The sequence below is a fragment of the Rhinichthys klamathensis genome, unplaced genomic scaffold (genome assembly GCF_029890125.1).
Source record: "Rhinichthys klamathensis goyatoka isolate OS25496 unplaced genomic scaffold, OSU_Roscu_1.1 h1tg000040l_1, whole genome shotgun sequence".
Classification (NCBI taxonomy): Eukaryota; Metazoa; Chordata; class Actinopteri; order Cypriniformes; family Leuciscidae; genus Rhinichthys; species Rhinichthys klamathensis.
In genome coordinates, this window is record NW_026606587.1 from 11,626,085 (window position 1) to 11,652,284 (window position 26,200).

General features: G+C 35.9%; 2 protein-coding genes across 4 annotated transcripts in view; one reads left to right on the forward strand and one right to left on the reverse strand.

Annotated features, from left to right (window-relative positions):
• The window catches only part of si:dkey-32e23.4 (dynamin-1-like protein), a 32,896-nt gene extending 20,131 nt beyond the window's left edge, over positions 1 to 12,765 (reverse strand). For 2 of the 3 annotated variants that reach the window (XM_056246866.1, XM_056246864.1), the window contains exons 1-9: positions 12,594 to 12,765; positions 11,779 to 11,882; positions 11,452 to 11,593; positions 8,871 to 8,909; positions 8,396 to 8,442; positions 6,570 to 6,638; positions 6,360 to 6,446; positions 3,744 to 3,906; positions 3,532 to 3,652 (exon numbers count right to left, since the gene is read on the reverse strand). In XM_056246866.1, coding sequence (XP_056102841.1) covers positions 3,532 to 3,652; positions 3,744 to 3,906; positions 6,360 to 6,446; positions 6,570 to 6,638; positions 8,396 to 8,442; positions 8,871 to 8,909; positions 11,452 to 11,593; positions 11,779 to 11,880 — 770 coding nt within the window. In that variant the 5' untranslated portion in view covers positions 11,881 to 11,882; positions 12,594 to 12,765. The remainder of the gene's footprint in view (positions 1 to 3,531; positions 3,653 to 3,743; positions 3,907 to 6,359; positions 6,447 to 6,569; positions 6,639 to 8,395; positions 8,443 to 8,870; positions 8,910 to 11,451; positions 11,594 to 11,778; positions 11,883 to 12,593) is intronic. The other variant, XM_056246865.1, reaches the window with a different exon arrangement.
• Positions 12,766 to 13,889: 1,124 nt separating this feature from the next.
• On the forward strand, positions 13,890 to 25,811 carry rab7b (RAB7b, member RAS oncogene family). The gene is made up of 6 exons (XM_056246868.1): positions 13,890 to 14,059; positions 15,064 to 15,132; positions 15,479 to 15,605; positions 17,244 to 17,462; positions 21,466 to 21,594; positions 25,512 to 25,811. Exons 2-6 carry the CDS (start codon positions 15,080 to 15,082, stop codon positions 25,596 to 25,598), a joined length of 615 nt encoding a protein of 204 aa, XP_056102843.1. The 5' UTR covers positions 13,890 to 14,059; positions 15,064 to 15,079; the 3' UTR covers positions 25,599 to 25,811.
• Positions 25,812 to 26,200: the final 389 nt, after the last annotated feature.

Sequence of the window (26,200 nt, forward strand, 5' to 3'; positions counted from 1 at the left end):
TGTTGATCAATTTAACTAAATAAATGTATTAATTTCTTTAAAAAAAAAAAAAATTACTGACCCCAAAGGTTTGAATGGCAGTGTATATGAAAAGGGTGGTTGGAGAGGTCAAAAAAGAGGTCAATTTAGAGAAAGAGCAAGTCAAATCACATTTTGAAGGCTCATTTGGACAGTAAATCTACTATTTACAGAGTTACTTTGGATTTCATGTTGACTTTAAATATAGAGATTGTTGGCATCATTAGGCATGTATTGTTCTTTGACAAATGAAAGTGTACAGCTCTTTCCTTTTGGTCATAGTGAATTTCTAAAACAATCTGCAGTGCATTTTTACAGGACAGAGGTGAGCTGAAAATTGTTAGTATACTGCCCACTACTACTGGAAAAGAAGAAGCTGTAACTTTGGTTGTACTGTGCACGAGATAACTTGGAATGAAAGCAACATTTTTGCATTTTCTAAAGTAAATGTAAATAGTGCTTTCATGGGCAAAACCTAATTTGCCACACTTCTGTGGCACTGAAGATGGTTGCTAGCGAATTTTGATGTGATTACTAGGGCAGGTTTGGAGTATTTGGTTACTGGTTCAAGTCTTTATGCTATTTTGTTATGGCTCGGGTTCTTCCTTCAAGTCTAAGTTCTGCCTGTTTTATCATCCAGCAGTTGGAAGTCAGAATTCTCTTCCATAACACATGATTTGAAGAATCATTCAAGTCTGTAGGCCAAATGGCATTGGACTAGATGCATACTTACATGCAATATTAAAGATTAAGGATTGGTTTAAATCTCTGACTTTAAGTATTGAGGTCTACTGATAAAAAGTAAATGACTGATCAATATATTGCACTGAACACGTCTTTGTTATTTGTTGCCAGTGCTCGCTCTCCATAAATGCTCTCCCAGGAAATCTTCAAGTGCTTTCCTGTTTGACTGCTCGTTGTTTGAATCCTCAAAGCGAGTGTCGGTTAATATTGAAGAGACGTTGGCCTGCAGCTGTTTCCGATTAAGTTAACGAGAGTCGAGAAATGAAAAGTGTCACTGCAGTTCTTCTCCCCCAACTAAATTGTCTCCCTGTATTCGTAAAGGACATGCTACAGCCAAAGCTGAATGAACCAATGATTTATCTCCGGCGCGGCTCTGTTAGCTGATAGCGGGTAGACGTGGTACCCTTGGGTGCTTGTGCTTAAAAAGGCAGGGCAGGAGAGGATAACAGCGTAGGGAATATTACAGTCACTGCTCCTTAGGGGTAATGATAGAGGAACTCGAAATGTAAGAAAATGACACTGTTAAAATGTCGCAATGCTTTTTCACACGGTTGATTAAGTTTCTACCGCAGTAAAAGAAGTCGAAAGGGCCGTGTGCTACACTTTATTCTTTCCCTGAAGCCCTCTTAGTGTCATTCAGGATTTCCTGTGCATGTTGTGAAGTTCTTTTACATGGTCATTCTTTCACCCTCTCTCTAACCCTCACGCTTAAACAGGCTGTGTTTGCTGCTGTGCCTTTAGGACTTCATATGTAAATGAGCTGTAATGATCTCCTTGGTCTCATGAGAAAAAACAGAGTGCATTTTTGCTAAATGTGTGAAATACATCGCTGCAGGTCCAAATTGGTGCAGTTTCAAGGTGAAATGACCACTTGTGCTGCTAAAAGAGCTACAGGGCTCTATGATTTTTGTTTGGAAGCCACTGAGGTGAAATTTGTAGGGGCACAGTCAAAAATTTAGATTTTACAATTATTCTCAAGTTTGGGGTCAGTAAGTTTTTGATGAATACTTCTATTCAGCAAGGACACATTCAATTGACCAGAAGTCACAGTAAAGTAACATTTTAATTACTGTCAAAGTTACATTTGAATAATTACTGTGCCTTTGAATTTTCTATTCATCAAAGAATCCTGAAAAAAAAAAAATGTATCACGGTTTTCATAATGTACTTATTATAGTAATTATAATAACTGGGTAATAACTAGGTACTAACCTTGAACCCATCTCTAAACATAACCTTAACCTACTTAACCCATGTAGGTACCTTATATTACCAGTTCTTTGAAAATAAAGTGCAACCGAAACCAACTTTATGTTGCACCGAAATCAGCATATTAGAATGATTTCTGAAGGATCATGTGACACTGAAGACTGGAGTAATATTTCACAATATTGCTGTTTTTACCGGATTTTTGATCAAATAAATGCAGCCTTGGTGAGCAGAAGAGATTTCTTTCAAAAACTTTAAGAAATCTTACAGACCCCAAACTTTTGAATGGTAGTGTAAGTGTATCTGCATTTTATATACACATTATTATTAACAGTAATAATTTAATAGCAAATGAAATTCATATTAAATAGCTTTAATAAAAAAAAAAAACAATGCTCGTATTTCTTAAACATATTTCAATTTTTAAATGAAGGCAACAAGTACATGATATTTGGAATTCTCCACATTCATTTTGCAACATAAACATTACAGATTAATCGACTGTTAATTTGAATGACAATTGACTATGAATATGAAAATCTGCTCAAAATGTACATCCCTTGTCATGTCGCCTAGTCATTTTTACTGCATTTTGTTCACAATTTAAATGAAGTGTTTGCACTGTAGAGCCCTAAACAATTACTTTTTTTAGTTTCCACTGAGAAAAATCAAAGGTTATATGGGAAGATTATGAAGATTATGAGTGACTTAAAGGGATAGTTCACTCTAAAATGAAAATTAAGTCATCATTTACTCACCCTGGTGTTCAAATGCCGTATGCCCTTTTTTCTTTTATGGACCACAAACAGAGAAATTATAAAAAATGTCCTGAATGTGACGCGTGTTGCATATTCCAAGAGTTCTGGAGGTGTACGATAGGGTTTGGTGAAAAACAAACTGAAAATTTAGTCTCGCCCAGAAAAAGAAATCCCAAAAAAGAATCTGTGTACTTTCTACACTGAGTCGAACATCTCCGGACCCGAAGTCAGTTTGTCCGATGACAGTCAGAATGACAGTTGACAGATGTGAACGCGATAGCTTCTTGTTACGACGAACACAACGGATATATTCAGGATTGCATTTCATGTCGCGTTTTTATTCATCTTGATTTCTCACAACTTGTGTGCTTTTTCTGGGCGCTAACAGAGTCTCATGAATGCTCAGCCGTGAACAGAAGACCGACGGCCAAGATCAGGTTATTCGTTAAATAACCCATTCAATTTCAAACTCTATCATTTACCCCTAGAATACTTGGAACATACGGCACGTCACATCGGACCGTTCTGTGATACTTTTGCATCTTTTTGATGCCGGTCGCTATTCACTGCAATTATATGGCCAAACGTGAAGTTAAAAAAGAAAGGACGTGTGGTAAATCATGACTTAGTTTTCATTTTTAGGTGAACTAAACCTTTAAATATAAGTCTGCTGCTTTGGATTTTAAAATTTTAGTTTAAAATCAGGATAGGATACGTTTATGTTTCTAATCTCATTAAAATCTGCCTTATGGAAAATAAAAATGATTGTTTGCATTTTCAACAAATGTTTAAAGCCACTGACCTGTTAACCACACCAATAATGCCCAGTCTGACTGGTATGACGCGGCCCAGCAGCACCTCCAGAGCATCTGTCCCCGCGTCCATCAAATCCAGCTTACTCACGACCAGCAGCGTCCTGTGACCTGAGCGCAACAGACGATGAGTACATTCCCTTCCCACAATGCCATTCAATGGTGCAATAATGACATCTGGACTTCTCTGCATGTCGCTCACCATCTGGGTCCACCTCTCGTGCCAGTTTAAGGGCATCAGATGTGGCGAGGTCAGAGTTGGCAGGAGATACACACAGGATGAGGGAGTTGGGGTTGGAGATGTAGGACACAATCATCTCTTGGACTTGAGTCTCAATATCTTCAGGCTGGTCACCAACCGGGACCTACACAAAAAAGAGCATATCATGATGTGACAAAGATTGAATGAACGAATGGATTTCAGTTATTTTATCTTTAAAAGCGGAGACATATTTACAATTTTACAGGGCGTAATCCAGATATTTCAATAGGAATCCATGAGATTGGGAATTCTGAGTGAGGGCGAATGATTTCCCCAAACAAGATTTTGCAATGGGTTCAAGGTTTTCATGCAAATTTGCAGCTTTGACCAAAACAAAGCTGCGTGGTTTGAAAGTGACTTCTGACTTGTGCTTCATACATCACAATGTATTTTTTTTTGCATCAAAAATCGCACCTTAATGCAGAAATGCACTTTTCCATTGGTTTGCCAACCACCACTAAAACATCAGAATAAGTAGAATGCTGCATTTCTGCCACCTACTGGACTGGAGAGTGAAGTACTGGATGGAGCGCAATGGTGTTTGCCACAATTTTACTGTACAATTGCTTAAATATTAGGGCTGTGTATCAGCAACAAAGTCACAATGGTAACTTATACAACTATTATCAGTTATAAAGTCCTTCTACAAATCAATTAACACTCTCTACACTTATGAAAGCTAATAAAATAAAAGCCGAAACTTAGTAATATACCTACTATTTCAACATGTCCAGATGATCATGATCAAAACTTCGGTTGCGCGAGGGCATTTATTCGGGAATCACAAACGCAGACGTTACAGTCGAGATATTTGGATTTAATCACAGAAATTTTGCTCATAGATTTGACAGCAGAAAATAACACAAACCTCATTATGAATGAACACAGACTTGCAGTATTACACATTTCTTTGAACAGAATATCGCACTGGAGACCGCTAAACTTCAAGCGTACCAGCGTTTTCAGAAAACCTGTGCTTTTATTCATGGAGACTGAGCATGTGCGCATAGCAGAATATTTCCCAATCGTGAAGCTTTGATTTAGGGATTACATCTCTTGATATCAGGCAATTGCTCACAGGCCTTCTTCATTACAGTATTACGTTAATTCATTTCATAAATCTTGCATTTTTAAATTTCGCTGTTCTTGTATTCAAATCAAGCACAGTCCACTAGTCTGCACACGTTCTGTGGAACTGCTACAGAAGCTGTATCGATGCTCATATCGGCACATAGCATGTGGCGATACATTAGCGTATCGACATAACAATCAGGCCGTTTTTCATCCAAACTGACCGGAGCTTTTGGAAAATTATAAAGTGTGCCACATATGTTTTTGCTAACACTGCTTTATTAATTGTTAAGGTGAATAAAGGTGCTGCTATTATATTGAACATCAATGTTTAAGAGCATTTTCTTTATGTTCTGTGATTTCAGCGCTGATTTTAATTTCATTTCATATTAGTAAGAACTAGACACTGGATTTGACTTTCGAAGATTGTGCATTCATTTAGTGTACAATTTTTTTTCATACTTGGAAAAGGGGATTTTGAGAACAGCCTTACTGAGACTTCACAAATCTGATATAATATCTTTTTTTATTTATTGTAATGCAATTATATAGCTAGTTGGGCTAGCCTAACGGTGTACTATTTAGCTTTAATAACATGATCACTTAGGGTGGGTAATATGACCAAAATCTTAAAAGCAAAACAAATACTTGTCTTAAATAAGTACAAATTATTTAAGTAATCAAGTAATCAGTCAGTAATAAAATAAGCACAAAGAAACAAAAGACAATAGGACAAATAAATACCAACATAAATATATAGATACAAACAGTACTTTAAGTTTAGGTTTTCCTGTTGTTGTTTGATTAACATTAAAGACACTGGCAGGAGCGGGTATATTAGGTTGCTGTCACTTTAAGACCTCCAATACTGACAAGGTCCCAAATACTCACAGGTCCCAAACTGTTTGTTTACTTAAGACATTCCTGCCAAGACGGACATTTAAAAAATAATAATGTGTGTATTTGACCGTTCAATCGCAATAAGCCTAGAAAAGGAACACAATTCAGTACTCGCCCGCACAGAAATACACAGGCAGTCTGACATCGATCGGTCAGTATGTCAAGTACCAAATTAAATTCTCTTTCGCAGTATACTGCGCTTTTGATAACTCTTTTTAGTACTATCGAGCATATCATACTTTTTATTTTGTCATTCATCCATGTTTTTTAATCACCTACTGACATCATGTGCACAGCATCTGTATTCTTGTGAAAATAATACATTACAACTTTATGCAATTCAATAATTATAGATTTTTTGTATAGATTTTTTTTTTTTTTACCGTAAGAATTTCAGTATCTTGGGCTCTAATATAGTTGATTTTTTAAATAATTAATTGTACTTAAATAACATGTTTAATTCACAGACTTTGATTTTTAAGAGCTAAAATAGAATATAATACTTCTATTTTTCTATCCTAAATCAAATGAGTTTGTTTGCATTACATTACATGGCAAAATAACATGCACAGTCATTGTTGTTACCTTAGTGATGCCAGGCAAGTCGACCAACGTCAGACTGAGCACGTTTGGGGAATAGATCTTCAGGTAAATGGGCTCTGGACTGATGCCCTAAGGAGGAAAAAGAGGACAACTAAATGAGATCATTTAAATCCGGGCCTTCAAATGGTACGACAAGTGTGTGTGTATGTCAAACTGTATGAAACACTGATGAGTGCCATGCTTCCACTGCACCTTATTATCGGTATTGCGATCTGTTTCATCCTCAATCTCTTTCCGGATTTCATTGAAATCTGTGAAAATCTGAGCAAAGAAAAAAACAGCATCTTTATAGAATCGATGTGATAAGCTTGATCTGAAAGTGTTCTGAATGACCCTTTTTATAAACTTAAAGGGATAGTTCACTTTGAAATTAATTTTTGGTATGTTTTAGCTTACCTCAAGGGCATCCAAGATGTAGTTGTCTTTGTTTCCGCAGTAGTTTCAATTTTGATATTTTAGGTCAAACCGTTCTTGTCTGTCAGTCATATAATGCAGGTCTATGGTCACCACCTCAAAGAGCATGCACAGAGAAGTCCAAATTAAACATGATTTAATGACTCGTAAATGTAAGTACACATTGATGGCCTAAGACACGAAACGAGCGGTTTGTGTGAGAAAACGAACAGTATTTATATCGTTTTTACCTCTTGTAAACACAGCCACGTCCAAGTGATCTGAGGGCGCCGGCGCTTCGGTCTTTTCCGGAAAGCGCCGGAAGTGATCTCTCGCGCGTGTACGTCACTCATTGTTTACACAGAGATTTCGGAAGTGTTACCTTTCACTGTGAAGATCTAAACATATTTAGATATACAGGAAATCGCAATGGAAGACGATTTCGATATATCAACAGACAACGTCGCTTGCACAGACCGAAGCGCCCGCGCCCTCAGATCACTTGGACGTGGCTGTGGTAACAAGAGGTAAAAACGATCGTTTCGTGTCTTATGCCATCAATAGCCATGTTTCCATCCACTTGTCAATCGAATTATCTGAAGTTCGGTGAAAAACCTCATGCGAATAAAGCTGGTGAAAGTGTGTTTCCATCAAACGGCTTTAAAGCGGATAAAAACCTGTGCGCAATGACGTCACATGCTGTTTTGCGATCAAATTGGTATATCGAATTGATTTGAGACATGTTAAGGTGTTTCCATTCATTTTCTCACCGAATTGCACAACATTCAAGCCAACATTTGCGAACAAAGTTTTACTAGGCAAAATGGATCGCACCATAATAACGTTTCCATCCGCGTTTATCGCATAAGCCGTATATCAATCAAGATAAAATCCGATGAGACCGATCGTATTTCAATTGAGTCGATATTCATGAAATTCAATCGAATTTTATTGTTTCCATAAGGCATTTTTCATTCGATATCACTTAATGCGGATAAAAACGTGTGGATGGAAACATAGCTAATGTGTACTTACATTTACGAGTCATTAAATCACGTTTAATTTGGACTTCTCTGTGCATGCTCTTTGAGGTGGTGACCATAGACCTGCATTATATGACTGACAGACAAGAACGGTTTGACCTAAAAATATCAAAATTGAAACTGCTGCGGAAGCAAAGACACCTACATCTTGGATGCCCTTGAGGTAAACTAAAACATATCAAAAATTAATTTCAAAGTGAACTATCCCTTTAAGCCCTATTTGGACGAAACTTTTTTGAAATTTAATTTAATTGAAGCAAGCTAAAGATTGGTGTACAAACAGTAGTTCAGGTAGGTCAAAAAACACACAAGGACTAATGTTATATATTAGTAAAATACAATATCGGCAATCACAGACACCCGCATTCGAACAGGATGAGATCTCCTAAAAACAGTAGGTGATTTGCCCTGGGATTTTTACTGAGGTAGTGTGAGAAAAACACAGACATGGCAGATTCGGACTGGATTAAAATCACAAAATACGCCCGTGAAACACAAATGTCTTTAACGTCCTCCATGAAATCAAGTCCAGTCCGAATAGGGCTATAGTGTCAAACAAGAACTCCCAACTTTTGTAATTACCTGGTTTTTGCAGTGAAGGAATGTGCCCCATTCCTCTGCTTTGATACCTTTAGAAGATAGAATGAGAGAGAATAACGAGAACACAAGACAATACAAATCAATATTAATGACACTGAATCTGTAGAAACCCTCTTCCCATAAAAGACCTCGACAGAATAAAAGCATTTAGCAGGCTTTCACAGCAAAGAGAACTGAAGTGAACAAATTGTAAAATCAATATTCAACCAGAAATGTTACAGTGGCCGGATACATGAGTACACAACTGAGAAACGTGCATTTGCTCTAGTCTCAGAGTGGAAACAGTAGCAGTAAAAACAATACAAAAAAAAATACACAACCGATGGGAAAACACTCTAGGTTATAAAGAATGACATTTACAAAACAGTAGATGACGCAAGTGCTGTGGGATGGGAACCACACCAGGACAGCGAGATGGACAGATCATGCAGACGAAAGAGTGTTGAAAAACAGAAACCTGGATAGGTGTTTTGAGAGTTTTGTTTAGCCCCATTTCCTGAGAAAGTGAAGAAAGGACAGCAGAGAGAGTGTTAGGAAGACATGTTACTGTAAGCGGATCAGAAACAAATTCACAGAACGATCAGAACACGTCATAGTGAGCAGACGTTAAAGGGGTCTTGACGTGACGTTTTTTATTATTGTAATGTTCCCTGAGGTTCACTTATAATATTAATAGCATTTTTGCACACATAACAAATATATATGTAGAAAAACGAGTATTTTCAACCTTCATTCTGACACTGTCTGAAATAACCCGTTTTTAAGAGGCGGTTCCTTTAAGGCAGGGATTCCCAAAGTGTGGTACGCGCACCCCCAGGGGTACGCGAGCTGCCACCAGGGGGTGCGCGAGAGGAAAAATGTAATGGCGGTCTGTTTTGTAAGTGGGATTTTTCCATACAATAAAATAAAAACCATGAACAGTAAACATTTCCTTTGTAATCGCTTTTATTTTAAAAAAAACCCTATAATTTATTAGTTTTTGATAGAAACGTTGAAAACAGCTGCTGTCTTCTACGCACTGCTCTGCACTGCAGCCGCTAACGTGACAAATGTGCTTTCGCGCGATGGCTGGCGCTGAGCCAGTGCTGTCATATATCACAACCATTGAGTGTTTTCAACAACATAATGTTTATTTTAGGTTTCAGACATTTAAATACACATAAGTACTAGCAAAACAATGATTTTGATTTTGCTGATTTCTATGGAAGCGGCAATATTAATCCTTTTCATTATAATAAGACGACACAAGAGCTTCACATTTTACCCTATTCTTCTCCCAGTTCACCGGCCTCTTACTTTCACTTTTAAATCCAACAGATCCGATTCTCTGAACTGTGGCACAAACTAACGATCGTTATGAAGGTGTTTGAACAATAAAACACATCCACTTGCACATATTTGACAATCGGAATATCAGTGTTTCATGCTATAGCTAATACATTTGTGAATATTTTTGATAAAAAAGGAAAAATGACATAAAAGCAGATCATCATTCATTCAGCGCTGTGTTGTGGTTGCGCTGTGTCACGTGACAAGGAATGACGCGTCACCATGGAAACATTAAAGTGACAAGTTCTAAATAACGGTCGCCTTGAAAAACTCACACTGGGGGGTCAGTTAAAATATTTTAAACTTACGTGTGAAATGGTTAAAAGTGGAAGCTTGTGCGTAGCTTTGTTGCATTATATTGAAACTTTGTTGATGTTGTTATTGTCATGCGTGTTCTGGTTATTAGTGCATGATTAAACATGAGTCTTTATATGGCGATTAAACAAAGCTTTGTTGCATTTTTTTTGTTTGAAGTGGGGATTGGGGGTGCGCCAACCCGGTTGGGACATAGAAGGGGGTGCGCAGGAAAAAAAGTTTGGGAACCGCTGCTTTAAGGCTTGTTAGTAAACGCCCACTGTTATGATTGGCTAACGTCATTGCACTGGAAACAGCATCAACGCCCACTCAATATTGCACATGAGTTAGTGTTTTGAAAACATTATCCATGTAAAACCGTCATTTACGCAAAGATCATGAGACATTTAATTTGTCATGTCATGACCCCTTTAAAGGAATATTCCGGGTTCAGTACAAGTTAAGCTCTATGTGTGGAAGAAAAAAAGAGCAAAAAACACATTTACAGTAACGGACTTACAATGGAAGTCTATAGGACAAGAAATATGATACACAAATATAAGAAATATGAAGCTCTCATTTTTATTAAGGTTATTAATTATATATAAATTGTTCTATTAAAAAAAAATATTCACTGGTGTCTAAATCCTTTTATTAAATGTAGCGAATTTAACAACTATTTTCTGGAATTTATCAAAATTAAAAGTAAAACCCATTTATAATTTTACAAAGATTTATATTTCAAATAAATGCTGTCCTTTTGAACTTTCAATTCAATGTATCAGTTTCCACAAAATTATATAGCAGCACAAATGTTTTCAACATTGATAATATTAATAAATGTTTGTTGAGCCCCAAATCAGCATTTAGAATGATTTCTGAAGGATCATGTGGTATATGACAATGAGTATTGATGCTGAAAATTCAGCTTAAATTACATTTTTAAAACATTCAATTGCAATAATATTTCACAACATTATGTTTTTTACTGTATTTTTTATTAAAAAATGCACTATAAAAACTTACAGACAGAGTTTAAACGGTATACTACTAAGCAACGTTAGCCTATAGGTAAATGTTTAGGTATGGCTACACTTTTAAAATAGTGTGTATTTTAGCATTTATTCTCATGAAGTGTCTTCTACTGAACCCAGAACATTTCTTAAATGTTTTTTTTTCCCCTTTAAGAACATTGACAATAAATTTAACTTACTTCTATATTAAAGCATGCAAAGCAGGTGCATATGTGCAAGTGTTCTTGTGTGAAATACTCTTTTTTTTCCAATATATTTAAAACCTTCCGGCCATGTCATAAAACCTTGCCTATGATGCCCAAAAATACTGTCTAGAGAAATGTTGTATACAGAATACAGCTCTGATAAATCCTTTAAAGAGACACATTTGTAAGCTGTTACCATTGTCTTGCTTGCGCCTCTCCTCCAGCGATGGCACATTCACCAGCTGTAACACCAGAGGGCGTCGCGTCACTATTCCTGAACCTCGGGGCAAGAAGTCTCGTCCAACCAAACTCTCCAATACTGAACTCTTTCCACTGCTCTGTAGATTTATTTCGAGAGACAAACAGAGCATATACTTGACTTCACAGGGAAAATACATGTCGGCCTACTTGCATCATGTACTATCACATACAGAGATCCTACCTTACGTAGTGAAGGTTTCCATTTCAATGCACTGCATAAACATGCAAATTCAAACCATTCACTGTTAGATTAATGACTCACCTGTGATCCCACGACTACGATCTGAGGAAGCTGGATGATCTCGGCTCCGACTGTGAGGAAAACCTCCTGCAGTCTGTTAATGATGGGAATAAGAGTTTCCATCTCTGCAAGAGAAAGAAGAATCGATGCCTGAGTGTAAAGCTGCTATGCATGAACAACAGATTGTGGCTTAATCAATAGAGATGCAGAAGCAAAATATGCTCCATAAATAAGACAGGGCCAACTGATACTGGGCTTGAATAACTACAGCAATATCTCTGTCTATCCTTTATTAATATAATTCACACACACACACACACACACACACATATATATATATATATATATATATATACGTGTGTGTGTGTGTATATATATATATATATGCAATGTATTTACACACAGACACACACACATATATATATATATATATATATATATATATATATATATATATATATATATATATATGTATATATATATATATATATATATATATATATATATATATATATATATATATATACGTGTGTGTGTGTGTGTGTGTCTGTAAATACATGCATAAATATAAATAAATATATAAATAAAGGGTAACTGATATTGCTGGATAGAAGATATTGCTGTCGATTTCACACAAAGACACACTGTGTATTTGCATGTCACATATGTACGTGTGTTTACATTAATAAGGAGCACTAGTCTGCACAACCCATTCATGCAACTATTTTATTAATTTGCAGTTATATTGAATATTGCACGACATGAGCCGTGCAGGGTGTGATGCTGCTGACAGCAGAACAAGGTTACATGATAGGAGAAACGAATAATATCCTTACCGTGTGTCGACCCTTTTACAAAATTACACAGTCACAGCTTTTAAACCTAAACGCTCACTGACATGCTGGAAATGTGGGAAATACAACGTATAGTCACTGGAAGACCGACATGTTTTGAGGTTTCGCTTTTCTGCGCCCTTACGTTTGCTGTCAAAGATGGGTCTGGAGTCAGCTACAAGACATTCGATTGGCTAATGTATTGGTGACGTTAGGGTGTATGGTCAGCTCATTGGATGAAACACCTATCAATCACAATATGTCATGGCCGCTTCTCCACGCCCCTTACCAACATCAAGACCCCTACAATTTCATCTGTGGCCTTCAATATCCAATATCACAGTACCGTTCTTGTGGAATTCTATTGAATAACAAGACCGCGATAAATAAATCAATAAATCAATAAATTAAGTAATTAATAGCATTCAAAAAGGTTCGAAATGCGTCGAATCTATTAGGATATTTGCGTACAAATGATTTAAGGAAGTAGGCTAGGTGAGGAATTGAGGAAGTGTGGTCAGAATTTAGGAATTTAGACACAAATTATCAAAATGTGCAAATCACATGACATGGCAGAGGGAGGGACGGTAGGCAAAAGGGATCACGGTATGAGTCTCCTGTTTTATTTTTTTACTTATCAAATTGTACATCCATCCAGCTATATTTAAACTGCATATACATATTTATAATTATGTAAAGTTTACTAGCTTAATTCTTTAATTCAAATGTTTGCCTGTATCCACAACACAGGATAGCAGCGAAAGTTGTTTTTTAGGTTATTATTATTAATTGTTTAGATTTTTTGTACGATTATTTATTTAAAAAGGGAGAATATATCAATATAACGTGTAATGCTGCATAAACTAAGCTAAAGTGGTTTAATTCGTTTCCTCCTCCTGCCATCTTGGAGTCATTCGAAAATGAGGGAGGGCTCTTCCACAGCTAAGCTAGTAATAGGAAGTCCGATTCTTTTTAGCGAATCGGTTCGTATGGACGATTCATTTAAATTTCAAACGGTTCGAAAACTAAGTCACTGATTCGTTTGACTTTGTTTGAGGCATATCGCTCAAAAGTGTTCTCGGAAGTCTCCACGCGGTATTAATTTGTAGTAAAATAAATTGTATTATATGCATTGTTTGTTGTGTTGTTAAACGCTCTAGCCTCTAACGTGTCGCCTACCTCATCGTTTCTTTTCTCCCTAAAGTAAATTCCCTGCGAATCGGTTCGAATGAATCACCAAATTGAACCGACTGAAATACGATTCGAACATCAATGTTTTGCGTCAGACCCTTGTGACTCTACAGTCATGTCCTGTTCTGCTAAGAAGAAACATATAATGCTCGACAACAGCTGATGTGCTTCTGTATCATTAAAAACACTGGGTAATTTTTGTGTCAAATAGATTTCCGGAAGATTCGGACGCGCAGCGAATATCAAAACAGCCGCGATCGACGGTAAACGTGAAGAAGGTAAATTGTCTGACAGTTTGTTTTTCTCACAAAATCTGTCAAGGTGATTGGTGCATAGAATATTACATAATTTTAGACCCAATTGCCTTTTGTTTGTTTTTGCACTTATTGATTTCATAATGGATTGTGTATCGTTCTGACTGTTTAGTATTTTCTGTGTCATCATGTCCTTGTCAGACAAACAACTACTTGGTCACACAGAACAAATACTTTGTGGTTTATATGGTCGTGTGATTTTCGCTTCTGTGATACTCGTTTCAGTAAAGCATTTGTTACAATGTAACTGCCATGTTTTCACAGCAGTGACGTCACATGACTCAATGAATCACATGAATTCATTCTTTGTACTTCTAGCACTGAATACTGAAGGTGTAGTTTGATCACTGCTCTTCTTTCCCTTGCTTCGTTTTAAAATGACGTTCATTGCAAATCTTGATACTAGTTCTGCAACTAACATTTAAACCAAATTTTAATTAATCTGATTATGTGTTCCTTTAATTCGCCATTAAATATTAGGCAAACTCAAGGCTATAAAAATATTTAATAAATAAAAATATGACCGTTACAAATCTATATAAGAACACAAACCATTTGATAATGACAGTTGTTGTCAAAGATTGCCATTATTGATTTTTATCCATTAGTTCTCGCAGCCTCTGTGTCTGTGATATAGGCTTATTAATTTATATATAAATTTACTAAACAGTAACAGGCCTGTATTTTGGGACAACTGTTATCCAAAACAACATCTGTTTAAATAAGCATCTGACTTTGTGAATGACCTCAGTACATCTATGACCTCATGACAATATTTAAATGTAAACTAGACATATTTCACATTCATTAGTGTGCATTTCAATCAAATACAATATGATTTAAATAGTGCCTTAAAATAACAGTCGTGCCGTTTCACTTTTTACATTGTAGGTGTACCTGTCAAGCATTTATCTGTGGACAATAAAGCATCTTCTGTCTGACATCTGATATCCTTCTCTGCTTCGTAGCGTTCTCCTACACATCATGGCTTCTCGTAAGAAGGTGCTGCTCAAAGTGATCATCCTAGGGGATTCTGGGTAAGTGTTTCTGCAACATCAGTGAGGTTTAGATTGTTATTGTCAGTCTTCATGGAGCTCAAATGCTCTTATCAGTTGTGACACTTTGTCCTCTTTATGTAGGCCCATGTTTAAAGTAGCTGTACACACGTAAACATTATTGCCTATTGACATTACTCAAGGAATTCCCCTGACTTTCCAACATCAGTGCAGTTGGAATTTGCTCACACTTAATACTCACACTATCTCTGCAGTATCGCATCTTACTGTTGAGGAATGTTATCAAGATTTAAAGATGATGATTTCAGCTGCACATGTTTCTGAAGCATTGCCTACTGAATCCTTTTGTCTTGTTTGTCTCTGTCAGAGTTGGGAAGACCTCTTTGATGAACCAGTATGTGAATAATAAGTTCAGTAATCAGTATAAGGCCACTATCGGAGCCGACTTCCTGACCAAGGAGGTGATGGTGGACGACAGACTGGTCACCATGCAGGTTTGCATTCATGTCTATTTCATAAGTTTACATTTCACTTATACTACTGTTCAGAAGTGTGGCGACGGTTCAGTAGTGGTTGATTTTAAAGGAATTAATACTTCTATTCAGCAAGAATGCATTCAATTGGTCAAAAGTGACAGTAAAGACATTTCAATCTTTTTTAAATAAATGCTGTTCTTTTGAACTTTCTATTCATCAAGGAATCCTGAAAAAACAAATTAGTTTCAACAAAAATATTAAGCAGCACAGCTGTTTTCAACATTGATGATAATCAGAAATGTTTCTTAAGCAGCAAATCAGCATATTAGAATGATTTCTGAAGGATCATGTGACACTGAAGACTGGAGTAATGATGCTGAAAATTCAGCTTTGATCACAGGGATAAAATACAATTTTAAGAATCTATGAAAATAGAAAATGTTTATTTTAAATTGTTAACAGTTGTTTTAATTGTTAACAATTTTTTGATCTTGGTAAGCAGAAAAGAACACTAAAACAAAGCTAGATAAGAGATTTAGGAAGCATGAGTGCGACAAACACCAAAGGCTAATGATTAACAAGATATACCAGAGAGTGATCAAGGCGATAAACCAATGACAAGGCAGAACTGAGAATCACCTGACCACACAAATCAATGAAAACACAAGAACCAAAGGAACCTCATGACCAGATCACATGATGGAAACAGGGAATCACATGACAACAAAAACATAAAACATGACTATATGACTAATTTCAAAATAAAAGACATGAAAACATAAAACATGATCAGATGTGACAAAAGTAAAGATAAATGTGCAAGCCAAAAGTGACACATTACTTATGGAAATTTATATGCCAAATATAAATGTTCAATAAATAATTTTTTAATAATTTGGGAGTAAAATAATACTTTCTAAATATTTCTTGAATCAGATTCACTCTTATACCTATAATAGCAGTGCTTGTAGCTACTCTCCTCAGTAATTGTAGCTATACTGCTCATAAAGAATAAGAGAACAGCGTGTTCTGAGGATGATGATGTCATTTCCTTAACAACCATTATTTTGTGAACAATGCCCCATGGCAAATAATCATCTCTGGTCATGTGATGTGGTTAAAGGCTCTGCATAATAGGCGATACAGTCATCTCAAAAATATGAAATATCTGTAATTACTCATAGCTTATCGGTAGGATCTCATCTCAGTGTTTTACACTCATTCTGATGGTCATGTGAGAGAAATAAGGCACTGGTAATCCCCTGGAGGTTTGCCTGTAAGCACAGTCCATGTTGTGTTTACTTGCCAGCCATGTTTTTCTAACCTGCATGACCAGTCATGTGATGTAGATCCCTCATGCCCAAACAAGCAGTGCTTGGAAAGTTACTACTGTAAAATAATTTGCTAATATTGCAACAATAAGAGTACTGTAGTTATTCTGTCTGAGCTGTTACTTGTGATTACTAATGAAAACATTTCTGAAACCCATATTAGTCTTTAACAGATGGACAACTCAAGGATAGACAGTGAATTCTCTCTGTTTATAAGTGTTAGAATTAAGCAATAAGGTTACATTGTTAATAATGCGGCTAAAAGCATATAATACAGTATTATTAAGGGTTATTTACCTTGACTAATTGGATTTTCTTCCTTTAGATTTGGGACACGGCAGGTCAGGAGAGATTTCAGTCTCTCGGCGTGGCTTTCTACCGAGGGGCCGACTGTTGCGTGCTGGTCTATGATGTCACGGCACCCACTACATTCAAGACTATGGACAGCTGGAGGGACGAGTTTCTCATTCAGGCCAGTCCACGTGACCCAGAGAACTTCCCCTTTGTTGTGCTGGGAAACAAAATCGACCTGGAGAACCGACAGGTGAGTGTGCAGACCGAAATGAAGCGGCAATGCAAAGATGCTTATGAACTTTTCTCGGTTTTAAAGAGTTGAAAATGAGTAGAACGAGTGCTTGAGCTATGAGTTTCTCAATGGTCGAGATGTGGGTTAGTTCACCCCAAAAATTATCCCAGAATTTACTTGCCTTCAAGCCATCATAGCTGTATATGAATTTCTTCTTTCAGCCAAACACAATCAAAGTTATATTACAAAATATCCTGGCTCTTACAAGCTTTATAATGGTAGTTAACTGAGATTAATAAAGGCCTTCTGAAGCAAAGCCACGTGTTTTTGTAAGAAAAATATCCATATAGGGTCAGAGGTCACTCGACTCGCGTAAGGCCGTTACTGGAAGCCAGTGATTATAGTTTATAAAGTTATAAATACTGTATGGATATTTTTCTTACAAACACGCATCACTTGGCTTCAGAAGGCCTTTATTAACTCTCTGGAGCCATATAGGTACGGAAGTGTATTGCATTCACTTGAAGAAAAAAATCTACTCTGTTTTTCTGAATTAATGAGTTAATTATCTCAGTATTACAAGATCATTTTTCATGGAATTTTTTTTTTGCTCTGTTTTTCTGAATTAACGAGTTAATTATCTCAGAATTACGAGATATATTGTAGAATTAAAAAATTTGCCAAAAGTTTTTGCTCTGTTTTTCTGAATTTCTGAGTTTTTGAGATAATCAAGTCATTATTTCAGAAAAACAGAGCAAAAAAAAAAATTCCATGAAAAATGATCTTGTAATTCTGAGATAATTAACTCGTTAATTCAGAAAAACAGAGTAGATTTTTTTCTTCAAGTGAATGTAATATGCTTCCGTATATAGGTTACTTTTATGATAAATGCAGTTTTTTGGACTTCAAACACCTAGGATGGCTTGAGGGTGAGTAAATTATGGGATCATTTTTATTTTTGAGTGAACTAATGGTAGCCAAAGGTCAGTATGTTTTTATTTTATTTTTATTTTTTTATAAAAATAATAATAGTATTTTAATTCAGCAAGGATGCATTAAATTGATCAAAAATGACAGAAAAGACTATTCCAATTCAAATAAATGCTGTTCTTTCAAACTTTATTCTTTAAAGATTCTTGAAGCAAATGTATCATGGTTTCCACAAAAATACTGTTTTCAACATTGATAATAATAATAAATGTTTCTTAAGCATCATATAAGAATGATTTCTGAAGGATCATGTGACACTGTAGACTGGAGTAATAATGCAGAAAATTCAGTTTTGATCACAAGAATAAATTACATTTTCAAATATTACACTAGAAAACAGTTATTTTAAATTGTAATAAAAATTCACCATATTCCTGTTTACTGTATTTTTGAACAAATAAGTACAGCCGTAGTGAGCATAAGAAACTTGAACAAGATAAAAAAAAATCATACCAAGTCCAAACATTTTAGCAGTAGTGTACATAAAATTGCTTAAGTTAAAATACCTAATAAATTGGTGACAATATTTAAAAGGCAAAAATATAAATTGTAGCAGACGAGATTGAAGTCCTTTCACGCGACTCACGATGAGGTTTCAACGCCGCATTGACCTCCGCATGAAAAGCGCTGCGGATAGAGTCACTGGGCAGCGATTGAACAAGGTTGTTTGGTAGCAAGCAAACTGGACGTACACATGGTAAGCAATGAGAATAGACAGGTTTCTGAGCTTAAATCAGGTAGAGTTCCTGCTGTTTGCTTTGATACATCTGAGAAATCACATTAATTTCCTCTGAATGTCAGGATCTGCCTTTGCTGATCTGTCGGCCATCTTGTTTTGATGTTTGTGTCATGCAGATTGTGTGGTAATCATGGGCTGTGCTTACGAAGGTCAGCTGCAAATGAGGGCAAAACTGAAATCGTTTGAACATTGTTTGCATCGAAATGCTTGACCCGTGCGCAGTGCGCCATCAGACGTAATGCTGTTGCTTGACTCTCCAGAGTTCAGTGTGCGGGGAATGCCAAGTCAAGTCACCTTTATTTATACAGTTTGATTGTTTCAAAGCAGCTTTACAGAGATAACAGGAAATGATGCGTTTCGGCTGCTGTTCAGTCAATTCAGTGTTGATTAAGATCTGTTGTAAAGATTATTAAATTAGTTCATTTCATCTATGAAGCAGTTCTGCAAAAGAGGATGTCATCGTCCTGCTCAGTTCTCATACAACAGGGTCAGTAAGTCAGATCAATAATATTGTTGAAAATTGAGTTCAAATTCAATTATATTATTAAATTTGAAAATAACTGTTTTCTATTGTAATATATGTTGAACTGTATTGTATTCCTGTGATCAAAAAGCTGCATTTTCAGCATCATTCCTCCAGTCTTCAGTGTCACATGATCCTTCAGAAATTAGTCTAATATGATGATTTGCTGCTCAAGAAACATTTCTGAAAACAGTTGTGCTACTTTATATTTTCGTGGAAACCATGATACTTATTTATTTTTATTTTTGGTAATATTATAAATGTCTTTACTGTCACTTTATATCAATGTAATATATCCTTGCTTAATAAAAGTAACTGACTCCCAACTTTTGAACGGTACTGTATGTAAAAGGGATCTTATTGACCAATGATCTCAAAAATAAGAAGGTTTTTGCGGGTCTTAAAGGAGTAGTTCACTTTTTTTAAAAACTTTTGCTGATAATTTACTCACCCCCATGTCATCCAAGATGTCCATGTCTTTCTTTCTTCAGTCGAAAAGAAATTAGGTTTTTGATGAAAACATTCCAGGATTTTTCTCCATATAATGGACTTCAATGGGAAGCAAACGGTCCAAGGTCCAAATGACAGTTTCAGTGCAGCTTCAAATGGCTTTAAACGACACCAGACGATGCATAAGGGTCTTATCTTGCGAAACGATCGGTCATTTCGATGCATCGTCTGGTGTCGTTTAAAGCCCTTTGAAGCTGCACTGAAACTGTCATTTGGACCTTGGACCGTTTGGTTCCCATTGAAGTCCATTATATGGAGAAAAATCCTGGAATGTTTTCATCAAAAACCTTAATTTCTTTTCGACTGAAGAAAGAAAGACATGGACATCTTGGATGACATGGGGGTGAGCAAATTATCAGCAAAAGTTTTTTAAAAAGTGAACTACTCCTTTAAAAAGGTCTTAATTCACTCTTAACACAATTTAAGGCCTTAAAAAGGTCTTAATTCAGAGCTGAATGTCTTAAATTCACAAAGTCATGACATTTAATGTTGCATGCAGTGCAGAAAATGAATATCTTCTTCAGTACTTTTGTCCTGTTTTCCTAATACAAATATCTAAACATCTTTAAATCAATGTCAAATACAAGTTTTGTAAAACTGAACAAAATTAAGTGAGTTTATGCTTAAAAGAAGAACAAATTTCTGTATAACTTCGCTTTAAATCAAGCTGATTTTTCTGACCCCATTGGCAGATATTTGTTATTGTTGTAATCACAAACTCACTTCATTTGGGTATTTTTCTCAGAATTAATATTTTATGTAATTTTGCATCTCAAATGTATCTTGATTTAAGCATTTTTAGACAATTGCACTGAAAAACAAGACAAAATAGAACACTTTTTTTGCAGTGCCATCAGAAGGTACAGTAAAAGATATTTCCATATTCTAGTGTTTGGGAGCAGAGCGATACAAACTACTTTTTTTTTGTCAAATGTACTGAAAAGTAATGGATATCGGTTGGAAGTTGCATTTTAAAACTCTAAAGTGTTGCTAATATAACTCCAATGTATTGACATATTGTGTTCCCTTCCAGTTATTCCTTAAATTTTCTTTACCTAGTCTTAAAAGGTCTTAAAAGTCTGACATTTAACTTTTATAAAACCTGCAGAAATATGAATAGGCAAATATCAAACAATATAACAGAACTAGAACTTTTCCTATCAAGAACATATTAAGTGACGTAATAAAATAATTACAAGTGATTTTTTGATTGCCAGTTTTTCAAATTGAATTCATCATTTCCTTTGTATTTTGAACAGGTAACAACGAAGCGAGCACAAGCATGGTGTCAGAGTAAGAACAACATCCCCTATTTTGAGACCAGTGCCAAAGAAGCCATTAACGTGGAGCAGGCCTTCCAAACCATCGCTCGCAATGCACTTAAACAGGTAGAGAAAGTTGAGAATACTTCAGATTGACTTTCACTTTAGATCCTGTTTGATACAAGATGAAAAAAGCAAATAATCAGTCATTTATCACCTTGTTTGTGAGATTCGCCCCAAAATAAAAACATTTCACTCACCATCATGTAGTTTCAAAACCTTTAAGACTTTCTTCTATGAAACACAAAAGGAGACGTTTAGCAGAATGTTCACGCTGCTCTTTTCGGAACAAAAAGCACCATAAAAGTAGTTTCTACAACTCATGTGCTTTATTCCGAATCCTCTAAAGTGAGGTTTATTAGGCTGCTGTCACTTTAAGATCTAATACACATGTCCAATATAAAGATACGCATCCGTTTTCTTTCTCAATTGTTTACGTTCACTTAAGACATAAGAGCCTGAGTTACTAGGATACTCGTAGAGATAGGCATGAATGAGAACTGAATTTAGTGTTTGCGTGCTCTTTGACAGCGGAATCCAGTCACTTTCAGAAGGAATTATCCCATTTATGTTGTTCAAAAGGAAGGACAGTTTGGTTTATTATTGTCTAATCTAAAGAGAGATAACTCAAATGGGAGATGAACAGCTTGTACTGATTTTCTTCCTGTTTATTTTACTGCCCTGAAAGTGTATGGGCGTCAGAAACCGTATATCGCAGAGACCCCAAACTCGGCAGGATAGTCCCAACAATCGTGCTCTCAGACACACACCCGTCCGACACTATTTGAAACCCTAAGGGCCTGAAACAAAAGGATTGCTTTTGCCGAATCCTTGCGGCAAGCCACTCACATTTAGTTTCCGTCTAAACAATCTTGCCACCATGGACTTCTCATTTTAAGTCCACTGTGGTTTTAAGTCATCATACGCCACACATATTATGATCAAACCCTAACTTTCAGTGATCAAGATGGACTTCCCTGTAAAAACCACGTCATAAGATCAATTTCAACTGATCGCTATTCATCCACATGGGCTATTAGTGCTCAGACTCCGATGTCTGCTGCTTGCGGCTATATTTTTTACAAAAGGGAGACTCATATTCCATAAAAAATGGTTTCAAGTTTGTTATAATAGAGCATTTGTTCAAACCAAAAACCCTGAGATGGTTATCATACAGTGAAAATCTCATACTGTTACAACCCTAGTCAAAAGTGCAGTCACATTAGCAAAGTTTTGTGGGCATAAATTTCATTGTCTATTGTCAGTAGTGTAATGATGTATGAAGCACAGCTCACACCAAAGTCATTATTAGTCAATTCTGTGAATCCGTGTGACACACTTGAACTGGTTGTGAAATCTTGCGCTCTCACACAAACTGCCCAATCACAGGGATTCCTATTGAAATGACTGGATTTCACCTGAGACGGGTCTCTCTGTAGACAAGGGCGTGGTGAGCTGGTGCCTGCTTACATCACGCAGTACCACAACATCCAATAGGAAAATTCAACTGCAGTAGCCGCCGTTCAACCTGAAGAGGGCAGCACTTACACCATATATTGTAGAATTAACCCTCTGGAGTTCTTCGTTTTCCAGTCACACTCAAGACCTTCGCGGTCAAAAGTGACCGGACCCCTGAAATCAATTTTTATTTTTTTTCAGTAAAATCAATGAAATTTATTTTTGTTCAATAATATTTTTTCTTTTTCTTTTTTGTGTTTTGAGAGAATTTTATGAAAATAATTAATATTTATGCAATAATTATGATCAATTTTTTCCCATTGAATATAATAGAAAATTTATATATATATATTATTTTTATTATTTTTTAATTAATGCTGTATTTCAGGTTAAAGTGGATCCTTGGCCTATAGAAAACATTTTTTTAAATCACATTGGAGCCATCTGGTGGATGTAGTGAGCATAATTATCATGCAATATCATATTTTAACCACTAGATGGATTTACAGCCTCTGTAGAAAGGCTTGTGAATTCTAGTTGTTTTTGCACATATTTGCCTATTTTTTTCAGGTTGTGGATTTTAATTTATAATAAGTGATTCTCAAAGACTATTTTTGTCAAGTTTTTTGTTTGTTTGGTTGTTTTATTTTATTTTTAAAAAATAAAATAAAAATTATATTATTTTCGCATAGACATGAAAATCACTATCCAAACTTAAATGGTTGTAATTCAAGAATGCTTTGGAATATAGACCTATGGTTGGTCTTGTTTTAAAGAAGACATTTGCCAGATTATTGTAGAAGTGAAAGAAATTATGAAAGTGAAACAGAAAAAAAGTTATGAAAGTTTGAGTTAATAAAAATGAACAATGTAAAATGTTTATTATTTATATTTTATATAAAATATATATATTATAAAATATATTTTACTCTAAAACTGCAAGAAAATGAAAGCCAAAAATCTTAAGAAGTTGTGTTCCAAATTTTAGGTTGATATCTCAAAAAATAAGCTTTCAGTCAAGATTTTATTTTGGCGCATACCAAACTTTTTCACTAGATGCATGGAACGCCAAGCTTCCTTACTGACCATATAAGGGCGCCTCCATTTTCATATATGTTTTGAGTGATCTGAACCATGTATTTCCATAATTTTCATACAATTTATGAAGTAGACATCCTATTCAGAAGTAGTATGGGTAGTTTGACAGTATTTGATTTGAATTCAACCTCTAATAAACACATCAAAAGAGCACATATGTGCTGCAATAGGCCTGGAGGTTACTAAGAATTCCATCGTTTGATCTTACACTGTGTGTGTGTGTGTGTGTGTGTGTGTGCGTGTGTTCAAGAGAGAGAGACATAGTGTGTGACCTTTGCATTTTGGACCCAATGTCTCCCCTTTATTTGATTCATTGATTTGATTTCACATATTCTCACATTTCTCTGTTACAGTTTCACCAGTCTCATATTTCCCTATGTGTGTGTGTCTGTGTCTGTGTGTGTGTGTGTGTGTGTGTGTGTGTGAGCATGTCTATTTTGCAACCTTGATGGCTTACAGTCTCATGCTTTCATATCTGTGTGCTTTTTATTCCTTACATTGATGAATAATTGCTTTTATTTCACACATTTCCCAAAATTAGCTTTTGCAATGACACACGTTCATTTGTGTGTGCGTGTGTTTTTGTGTGTATAAGTGTGTGTGTGTGTGAGTGTATTTGTCTGTTTTGCACTCTTGATGTTTTAGAGATTCACCCCTTCACTGTGTTATGCTTTTTTTCTGCATCGTGGCTGATTTGTAGATTGTACGCACAAAAACCTCTGTATTTTCATATTTTTGCCATTTTCCCATTCATATCCTATGGCCGGTCATTTTTGACCGAAGGCCATGAGTGTGACTATTTTTTTTACGACCACTTAGACTTTTCAAATCATGTCCCCAATTTTTTTGTGTGTTCATATACTAAGTACCATAAAAGTCACCAAGTTTCGTACCATTCCGATGAAGCTACGATTTTTAACATTTTTTTATTAAAAAAATTCCCGTCGGAAACGACCGAAGAATACCAGAGGGTTAAAACACTTTATACCCAAATGTCAAAAAATTTACTCGAATCAATGAACAGCATTAATAAAGCCCCAGTCTTGCAGATCATTAACTAAAAAAAGTTGTTTTAGGGTTTAAAAATGTCATTTTGGTGATCAAAGATGAGTTTTAAGGGATACAATTATTATTTTGGTATTTTTTTTTTGTCACAAAGATATGTTATGACTCCTGAATAAAGGGAATGTAGTGTATTAGTAATGTGAACTTCTTTAATGGCACATGTCCTTTTTGGAGCTTGGAACATTCGGGCTGTTGTGTGCGGGAAAGTGCAGCGTGAACATTCTGCAAAATGTCTCCTTTTTTTATTTTCTTGAAAGAAAGAAATTAGTGACGGCGAGTAAATGATCACCGAATTTTCTGTTTAACTGGCCGGGCTTTGCCGTTACAAAAAACACTTAATCTGAAATGAATTTACCTTTCAGGAGACTGTGGACACGTATGATTTCCCTGACCAGATTAAACTAAGAGATGACAGACCCGCGTCTACCAGTGACGGCTGCAGCTGCTGAAGGAGAGATGAAACTGGGGAGGGAAGAGAAAGAGCAACATGGGAAAGGAAGAAAGGGAGAGATGGAAGAGATCCAGGCCTGTAATTCTAGCACCCATCCTCCCCTTTTCCTCCTTTGAAACCTCCAGGGTGTCAAATGCCACATGTGAAAGCAGAACATCCATTTTCTTGCTGAACTCCAAGTCACGTGTGGTATGATGAACTATTGAGGAACAGGAAGACCAGTGTGTTGCATGTCCTCTGACATTGCATTTATTTCAAGTCCTACTATCACTACAGCTGTCGAAGAATTTCCTTGCCACTACTCCAGCTGTCTGTGCAAGTTTTTCTTTACTCCGAAATGTTCCTTTTGTCTGCTAGTTCATTGTGCCTTTATATTTTTGTAACTTTTAGTTATTGTTGTTTCACTCCTATGCTGAATGAACATTTGTTGAAAATGCATACATGTGTAATAGGGCTGGGAAATATATTAAACAGTTATAAAAATGTATACATTTTGTCTGTGGTATAAAACTAACCAACATTTTTTTATGATTGTTTTTTTTTTTTTGCAATAACTTCCAAGTAAAAAATGCAGATATGTGTTAGGAATTAAATTGATTC